Below are 10,081 nucleotides of genomic sequence, written 5' to 3' on the forward strand. Positions count from 1 at the left end.
TATAAAAGGTATTAGCATAGATAAGAGTAAGATAAAAAGAAATGTGGAAATGAAGCATACATACCGTATGTCTAAAAATGTATTTCCATATTTCAGTTCCATTCTAAAATAAATTATGAGTTATAGCAAATCATTACAGCTTTCAATCTGCTCCCATTGATGCCAGTTAATGATTAAAGGTAGCTTGCATCTATTCATTGCATAATGGCTCCTTAACATGGAAATGCACATTATTTTGTGCTGTTGGAACCCAGACGCAATTGAATCTGCTCCATTTGTGGGCCAGTTCTTGTTCAGATTTGTGACTGCTGTGTTTAATCTGAATTTGCAGGATTATTTTACCCCATACAGCCATGTTGTCATTTTGAGACAAACGGACACTGTAGGGGGAGTTTGTCTTGAGTAGTCCAGAAAATGTTCATATCGTATGTCTGCTTAGTTGGTGATTAAGGAAAATGGCTGTAATTAGTAGTATTTTATGTGCCTTTCTCTCTTTTTAATAATGATTGATGCATTAGTAATCCCACTTTCATACTCTTTTTTGTCTTTCAAAGCACTCCAACCTGGGAAAATGTAATTGTTTTTGCAGACTGATTATTTTTTCTATATTAGAATACTAACGAATTCTGTCTCGGTGAGCTTTTTCTGTTCTTTAAAATTAATGGGCTACCGGAAGTATGCAGCTAACACTTTGGCTGGTAAAAGTATTGCCAACTTCCAGGTGGGACCCGGAGATCTCCTGGTATTATATAATTGGTTTCCAGACTACAGAGATGAGTTCCCCTGGAGGAAATGGGTGCTGTGGAAGGTGGACTCTAGGGCATTGTACCCTGCCAAGGTCCCTACCCTTCCCAAATGCTCCAAAATTTGCCGGCATTTCTCATCCCAGAGTTGGTAACAGTAGCCAACAAATTCTAATGCAAACATGCACAGGCCCAAATAGGGTTGCCAGCCTCCAGGTTGGGCCTGGAGATCTCCTGCCAATACAACTGCTATTACTACAGACAAGTTTCCCTGGAGAAAATGGCTGCTTTGGAAGTTGAACTATATGGCATTTTACCCTAAGGAGGTCCCTGACATCCCCAAAATCTGCCATCCCTAGGCTTCACCCCAAAAAATCTCCCAACCCAGAGCTGGCAACCCTACCAATGAACTAGGTGGTTTTCTTTTCCTTTTCCTACAACCTGTTCCTGCCCACAAAATAATTTTCCTATCCAAATATGTATTTGGGTGGAATGCTGAATTTTATTCTGAAGCTGTATTATCTATTGCTGGTTATCTGAACACATGAAGCCACCTTATACTGAATCAGACCCTTGGGCCATGAAAGTCAGTATTGTCTACCTAGACTGGCAGCATCTCTCTAGGCTCTCAGGCAGAGGTCTTTCAATTCACCTACTGCCAGATCGTTTAACTGGAGATGCTGAGGATTGAACCTGGGACCTTCTGCATGCCATGCAGATGCTCTACCTCTGAGTCACAGTCCCTCCCCTTGTGTCCTGCTATTCTGATTAAGCTTCAGATTTTTAATCTTGTGAAATATGTATTGTCTGTTTTTCACACACTGTTGTGAGCTGCCCTGAGGGTTCAATAAAGCCATGTGGAGAGAGGGAGATGAATCTCAAGTCAAATAAATACTTCGAAGAACACGATGTTTCTCCTAAAGGCTGTCTCACAAAGACAAAACATCCTAAAGGCTGTCTCCACCCAAAACATAGTTGGGCATTCTAAAGTTGGTCAGCAGGAAATGGCCCCTCTATCACCTGGAGTGACCTTAGTCCTTGTCCTGGTGTGCTTGTAATTCAATTGCGCTCCAGATTAGTTCTTGTTTTGATGTTTGACTTCAGGCGTTTCCAATATTTTTTCAAAATAAATAATCACCATTTCAGGGCACTGGCACTTTCAGAGTGAGAGTTTGAACAAAAGTTCAAATCAGCTTTTAAAAGTGTGTACATGCGCATAGCCAGCTTTTCCACTGAAGAAATTGCTGAAGCATCTCTCATATTATCTTTGAGAGCCACTTTCTTTCAGTACCACAGGGGTCCACAGACTTTTTAAGCCAGCAGGTACCTTTGGAAATTTGAGACGGGACAGGAGCAACTACAAAATGGCTGCCACCAGAGGCAGAGTCAAGCACAGGCAAGAAGAAAGGGGATGGAGGATATACATAGACAAAAACTAAACTCAGGTGAGGATAGCAAACACACAAAAGAAGACAATGGCAGAAAGGGAAAATGAAACCTAAATTATGCACCTAGAAAACAATTGGGGGAGGGGTACTTAACTGCTGTGGTGCTCCCTAACCTCTACCACAGCCTATCTGTGGCTACTGGCTAGGATTCTGGGTTCTTCTGCTGTGAGCAGATGGGAGGATCCAAGTGAAGAGCCCCTTATATTTGTAAGGATATAGCCAGTCACTGATTCTGCCTTCACAAAGGCCCCACCTGGGGGAAGTGCCTGAGGGCACCATGGCATCCCGGGGCGCTGTGTTGGGGAAGGAAGTGGAAGAATATAAAGCATAAGGGGAAGTCTTCCACTAGCTGAACGAATCCTTGAGATGTAATTTGCTATCTTGAATGGCATAAAATCACTTGCGCCCCAAAGCACCATAACTTAGTGCATTTTTTTTTAAAGTTTAGTAAACAAGATCTCACGCTGTTGAGAAAAATAATGTTTTTATGTCACTGAATATGTGAGAAATAAAACAAGAATTCTGAAATGGAAACATTTGTGACTGGTCTGTCCCTGAAGGACTCAAAGCTGCAGGTTGCATCTAGCTACCTGTGAGCAGTAAACAAAATGTGTCTCATGCAGTTCTGCTTGTGAAAGCAATAGCAGCAGCACAGTGGCTGCAGCTTCACATGGCGTTTTAATATAATTTTTAAAGAAGTAACAGTGTACATATGTTGTGCTGAAAAGTACATTAGAAGGTCCGCATGATTTCATTTAGTTAGATTTTGAAACTGTATCGGAGAACAATACCTTGTGCTAGGTCCCCCGCATAGAGATGCCAGTCTCCAGGTGGGGCCTGGGGATCTTCCGGAATTACAGCTCATCTCCAGACTACAAAGATCAGTTCCCCTGGATAAAATGACTGCTTTGGAGAGCAGACTCTGTGGCATTATACCCCACTGAGGCCCTTGTCTTCCTCATGCCCCAGCCCCAAATCTCCAGGGTTTCCCAATTTTGAGATGCCTCTCCCCACGCTGGTGACCGGGGGTGGAGAGGGGTGGTGCCTGGCAATCCACCGGCACATCCAGAAAAAATAGTGAAAATATAATCATTCTCAAGTCATGCAAGCAGATGGGTAATTTTTACTCTTTTGCTTGTGCAAGGACTGCTATGCATGCGGAAATGTTTGGTGGGGTCCAGCTTCATGTACATCTAGGGTTTGTGCTTGCTGTATAGTATTTTTATGCAATGATTCTGTCATGTGATAAAATGCAAATATGATTCCTAAAGTTGAAATAGGCAGTTTTTTGAAAAAGAAATGAACAGTTTGATGTGTGGAAAAATAAGTTTTCTTAGCAATGTTGTGTAATTCCTTTGAGAGTCGGCAGCTAAGTCTCCCGGTTTCTTGATTCCAGCCTGCCTTTTGTGGCTTCTTGTTTTGCAGTTAACATCCTAATTATCTTGTAGCCTATTTTTTGTGATGCGAACCAACCTCTCAGAAGCAGTAGCATGTAAGCTAAATAGTATGGAAATTCTCAGCTATGGTGGCTGACTTCATTTGTAAAGTACTTTGAGAAAATTATGGTGCAATTTCTGATCTTGGAGCATTTCAAATAACTCCATTACACTGATCAGCAAGAGATTGCAGTAGTTTATGGCGAGTGTGAGAAAGTGAGATTACCAGATGGCCCACTGCCTTTTCTATTAAACTTTCACTTTGAATTCCAAACCTGGTCTTCTCATAGCCTGCAAAGGTATCTGATGAGGAAACCTGATAAGCAGCATCTCCTTATGCTAAACTCTTGCAGTTCAGTCCTCTGTTGAACAATCCCTTTCTAAACCTGTTGAAATCAATGGGTTTAGGCTGGATTAATGATGTGTTATACAATTACTCTCTGGTACCAAGATCCAACCAGTACATAATAGTAGTAGACCCATGTCATCAAGTGCAGGGCTCACCTGCCATCTTATGTGGGATGCAAGGTGTAACGTCAAGCTCGAAAGGGACATGCAGCTGGAAATGTGTATCGTCCCCTCCGTTATCCTCACAGTCCATCCTCCCCCAGCAAGGCTCTTGTAGCAGAAACAAGCCCAGCTTAGAGGTGCTGTGGAAGAAAAGCGGGTTGGGGGGGGGGGGGAAGCTTCACAATACATATATTAGCCCTTTCAACTGGGCCTGGAGATCTGTTGAATGTCTGTCTGGTCTCCAGACAACAGAGTTCAGTTCCCCTGAAGAAAATGGCTGCTTTGGAGGGTGGAATCTATGTCATTATACCTGCTGAGGCTCCTTCTTTCCCCGAACCCTGCCCTCCCAAGGGTCCATCCCCCAGCTTCCAGGAGTTCCTTAGGCCAGAGTTGGTAGCTGTGCTGCTCCTGTACCTTAGTGGCCTTGGAGTTTATTGTCTTAAGCAGGGCCTTTTTTGTAGAAAAAGTCCAGCAGGAACTCATTTTCGTATTAGGCCACACCCCTTGACATCACCATTGTTTAGCATAGGGCTTTTTGTTGAAAAAGCCCACCAGAAGTTCATTTGCATATTAGACCACACCCCCTGATGCCAAGCCAGCCAAAACTGCGTTCCTGTGCATTCCTGCTCAAAAAAAGCCTTGGTCTTAAGTAGTACAGGAACCTCACTCACAAATATGCTTTCTTGATTTTTAACTAAGTTGTGTAGGAAGAGTGCAGTCTCAACAATGCTGCGCTTGAACATATGAAGCTGCCTTATACTGAATCAGACCTTTGGTCCATCAAAGTCAGTATTGTCTTCTCAGACTGACAGCGGCTCTCCATGGTCTCAAGCTGAGGTTTTTCACACCTATTTGCCTGGACCCTTTTTTGGAGATGCCAGGGATTGAACCTGGGACCTTCTGCTTCCCAAGCAGATGCTCTACCACTGAGCCACCGTCCCTCCGCTTATCAGTCCCTATCACACGTCATCGCTCTGTTTTTAACACACATTTTTATTGATATCTTTTTCTCTCTTGCACAAGATTTTTACGCTATGACACAGGAGTGGAATTCTTCATATAATAGGCATTTAATTTTATATTCATGCTCAATTTTATACCTATTAATTTTATTATCAATTCTTAGCTTATGTTGATAACCACTAACAATATTTTTAGTTGTAACATATTCCTCTGGTATTGTAGTTATTTTAATTATCTCTGTTTTATAATGTGCTTATAACCATGCTCCTTGAAATTATTCACTAAGATTGTTGATGTTCTGTTTATTCTTTCATATTTTAATAAAGTATTCTTTGCATCTTTAAAAAAACAATGTCGGGCTTAGGAGAAGGAAGAAGAGAATATAGGATCTGCTGTGAATTATGATCATACAGAAACTTTACTTTAGTTACAGTGCTTTCTGGGATTCCCATAACAGTTAGGTGATAAGTTAGGGAGTCATATTGATTCAGGCAGTGTTGATTTATGAATCAGAATATGATTGAAGAAGCAGGCAGCAATGTTATTATTGCAGACAATGCATGGAATACAGACAGTGAAATCCAGTGTGCTGCTAGGCGATATGTAGGAAACACTGAGGTTTCCCTAGTGAATCCTCTCTCTGGAAATTTATCTTTATAGGCTGTTTCACTGAAATTTTTATAATCTCAAATGGACTGCTTTTGTGCCAAAAGCAATAAGTAATAGGAGGGTGCAAAGAATAGAATCCATAAATATAAAATATAAAACCAGAGAGCTTTCTAGAGGTTTTAAAAAAAAACAATAGTAGCATTCTTGATTCTTTCAACGGACCAAGAAAGAACTATTTTATAAAGCAGTGGAATAAGTTGAATTGATTTGGTGTCAATCAACGATACGTTAGGCCGGAGGAAGTTTTCAAGCTTTGCTGAGTTCATTTGAGTGGTAGGATGCAAGCCAATAACACTAATGGTTTGATACCTTTACTTTCTTTCATTATTGACAGTCTTAATACATAGTAAGCCCGTGGTGGTGATGAAAAGTGCCGTCAAGTCACAATTGTCTTAAGGTGACCCCTGGTGGGGTTTTCAAGGCAAGAGATGTTTAGAGTTGGTTTTGCCATTGCCTGCCTCTGCATCATGCCCCTGGTATTCTTTGGAGGTCACCCATCCAAATACTAGCCAGGGGTGACCCTGCTTAGCTTCTGGGATCTGACGAGATTGGGCTAGCTTGGAGTATCCAGTCAGGGCAGTAAGCCCTTTTAAGGTGCTAACGACATAGTTATGATTGTTTCATGTGCAGAGCTCAGGCCCTGGGCAGGGATGCTAGGAAGGTGCACTGATCTTATTTTCATGTGTTTGAATAGCCTCATACCCATGAAGATACGGTCCTGAATGAACCATTGCAATAAATTGAATCCCTGATAAGCTTTTAGCACTTGTGGATTTTTTTTAAGATATTGTATGTCATCCTGACTTGAGACCTTTGGTCAAATGAGCTGACCATTAAAGGAAAGGCAGAACTCAAAATTTGGTCACTTCATTTGGGCCCTCTCCTTGAGAAACTAGGGGGTTTTATTAGTACTGTTTTCTTCCTGTTGCCACTGATGCATTTAAGGAATAATCATACTTACAGAGTAAGTATTAACATGTTTTAATTTTGTGTTTGATGTTGCATAGGTCAATCTTGGGAGCAACCAGTATCTCTTCTCAGCGGTGGTGGATCCCAAGGAAATGCCCTGTTTTTGCTTGCGCCATGATGTTGACGCTCTTCTCTGGCAGCCACGCCCAGATTGGCAGGACATGTGGGAGCATGTTTCTACTTTCAATGCCTTAGGTACAGAAACCAGACTTTGCAGCATTCTCTTTAAACCTTTCCCATTTCAGGCAATCATTCATACCACAGTTCCCTGATAGAAACTTGTTGACTATTCCTACAATTCTGAAGGAAATGGAATTTATTTTGGAAGCAGCTTATCGTGCCAAATAATAACTTACTGTGGCAATAGAGATCAGTATTTAGCTATTCCATTCTCTTGTCACGCCCAGCCTTCTTCTGAATTAACCAGGGATCAGTTTTGTGCAGGAAAGCTTTTGGGGAACATTGAATAAATGATTCTAGTCAATTACGACTACTGATGTAAACTATTTTAGACTATTTTAGATGAGCTCCAAATGCAATCCTTCAGAAGCAATCCAGGCACATTATACAGCATGCCAATTTTGTTGTTGTCAATATTATCAGGGGAGTCAAACTGTCATGCATCATCTGATTGAAAATTCATCAGCAGTTGGTGTGATCATTCTTAATTTTTAAATGGCAGATAAAAGTGGTTTTGTGTGGGAGTTGAGGAGTGGTGTTTTTAATAATGTCGTGGACAGTTCTGAAGTGAAAATACTGTAATTAGCAAACAATAATACAGAGCTAGGTTTGTGGCAAATATATAGGATCATTAGGGCTAGTTTGATCTCAAAACAGTTCAAACAAAGAGATCACAAAGATGTTCCTAGTTACCTCAAAGATCGTCTTTAAATCATTTATGTGCTGCCTTTCCACCCAGACAGAGTTCCCTGTTAAGCATTAAAACAGTCAAATGGCATTTTGAATCCTTTTTACAATTTGATAATAACATGGAGGATCATGTAGGAACTTGAAGAAGAAGGCAGTCCCTAAAGTATGTTGAGGTTCACTTATTTTGTGACTTAGGAAGACATAACTCAACATTTCTGAGCGTGCTCAGAAGCATATAGAAAATTTGGTCATGTGGTCATGTTATTTTCTTTAGGCTATTGCTATGTCAGCTTGTACTATGTGCTTGGATTTTATATATACACTTAATTGAGTACTACTTTGACTTTCCTGCTTCTGTATTTTTTTAACTATGCTTATAAGTATGTTGTCCATGTATTGCCTTTGATTAAAAATGCAATAAAAGCCATGGTGAATAAGAAAGCTATAGAGAGCCAACTAATAATTTGGAGCACTAGTATAATATTCTTCAAATTCCTTCACTGCTCAGGAACATGGCTATCACTTAATGCTGTCTTCCTGCAGCTTATGAACAGTCTTGAAAAGCAGTCCCATGTGGATTGCATTATAGTAGTCTAGTCCTGAGGATGCATAGGTGCAGAAGGGGAGGGAGAAGTTGTGGCTCAGTGGTAGAGCATAACCTTGGCATGCAGAAGTTCCTAGATTCAATTCCTAGCATCTCCAGTTGAAAATGTATTAGGAACTAGGTGATGTGGAAGACCACTTCCTGAGACAAGGGAAGGCCTTTGCCAGTCTAAGTAGACAAGTACATCATCAATAAACTAAGAGTCCAGTTCTGTATAAGGCAGCTTTGTGTGTTCGTGCATCCAAGAGACTTGCAGAGCCTGAACTGAACTGGGATAACTATATCTACTGTTATTGCCTCGCTGCTTTTCAGGTTATGTGCAAGCATCCAAACAAGACAAGAAATTCATGGCCTGCGCCCCGAACCATTCCTATTCTGCTCTCTGCGAGTGCCTGAGGCGAGTGTTTATCTATCGGCAGCCGACTCCTCTTTCCACCGTCCTCTACAACAGAAAAGAAGGAAGACAAGTAGGGCTAGTTGCCAAACAGCTGGTAGCGACTCTGGAAACCCACGACCCAGTTTTGGGGTTTCAAGCAACAAACGAAAGATTATTTGTTCTCACAGCAAAAATCCTGTTTATAATAAAAGTAAGCACTGAGAATTGAAGGCCAAAAATCTATCCCATTGACTTCTCTGCTTTCGACTTGCAGCTCAAAATAATGACTTTATAAATGCATTGGAAAGTACAATGGCATATTGGTGCAAAAGCAACATGTCACATGTACTATTATTTTAACAGCATGATCAGTTGTATGTTAGAATTTGCCTATACTTAAGAAGGACAAAAAATCCAGCTTTAAGCATCAGTAATATGTTGTATTTGTTGGAAGCCTTAATCTAATGTTATGAGAAATGTTTCTTTTCCCATTCTCTTTCAACCCTTTTCAGTGGGCAGGATCTAGATGTGCAAAATGATTTATTTGCTGGTTTTTTTACGAACAGATTTCCACTATAACTCTTTAAAAATAAAATGGAAGTAGCTAGTCTTTTATTTTCATAGAATCTATCCTACTAAGGTAAAAAAAAACAAACCGAGTCCCTGTTTAAAAAAACAAACTAGAAAAATATCCCAGATAATTAAATTGTAACCTAAAGTGTACGAAAACTCCCCCGCCACCCACCCACGTTATGTTTCACTTCTTCTTAAATGGCTTCACTTGGCTCATTGAACAAATGAGGAGGAATATGAACATCAGCTTGGCTCAGGCATCTTTTTAATTGAAGCTAAGCCCATCTCATTATTTGTAATGGTGGTGATCAGACTGGGTTGTATTCTGGTTTCCGATGAAAATCTACAGGCATTTTAGAAATAAAATAGGATGTTTTTTTCAAGTCTTTTGTGTGTTTTTCTAATGACAGGCAGGGCTGTGGCTCAGCAGTAGAGCATGCGCTTTGCCACGTTAGGTCCCCGGTTCAATCCCAGTCTGAGACCTCAATCCTGGGAAGCTGCTACCAGAGGGTTTTTTTTTGTTTTTAATTTCTGAAATAATCTTTATTTATAATACACACCAATCCAACATGACACTGCATGCTACCAGAGTTGATGATGCTGACTTTAGTTGACAAATGGTCCGACTCTTTATAAGGCAGGTTCAATTGTTTATTCATTTCATTCATTATTCACCTTCCCAATCAGGACCACCAAGGCAGCTGAAAATTACATATAATAACCCATCTTAATAATTAAAATTAAAACATATATGAAGGAAATATATACCAGTAATCAGAAGAAGAAGAGAAGAGACTGGATTTATACCCCACCCTTCACTAGCCAAAGGAGTCTCAAGAGTGGCCTACAAATTTCCTTTCCCTTCCCCTCCCCACAACAGACATCCTATGGGGGGTAGGTGGGGCTGAGAGACCTCCCAA

At 40.7% G+C, this 10,081-nt stretch overlaps 1 protein-coding gene across 1 annotated transcript in view; it reads left to right on the top strand.

Annotated features, from left to right (window-relative positions):
* The window catches only part of NUDCD1 (NudC domain containing 1), a 69,048-nt gene extending 59,504 nt beyond the window's left edge, over window positions 1-9,544 (top strand). The window contains exons 9-10 of the mRNA XM_060243316.1: window positions 6,777-6,933; window positions 8,525-9,544. Coding sequence (XP_060099299.1) covers window positions 6,777-6,933; window positions 8,525-8,817 — 450 coding nt within the window. The 3' untranslated portion in view covers window positions 8,818-9,544. The remainder of the gene's footprint in view (window positions 1-6,776; window positions 6,934-8,524) is intronic.
* Window positions 9,545-10,081: the final 537 nt, after the last annotated feature.

Source organism: Heteronotia binoei, chromosome 7, assembly GCF_032191835.1.
Source record: "Heteronotia binoei isolate CCM8104 ecotype False Entrance Well chromosome 7, APGP_CSIRO_Hbin_v1, whole genome shotgun sequence".
Taxonomy (NCBI): domain Eukaryota; kingdom Metazoa; phylum Chordata; class Lepidosauria; order Squamata; family Gekkonidae; genus Heteronotia; species Heteronotia binoei.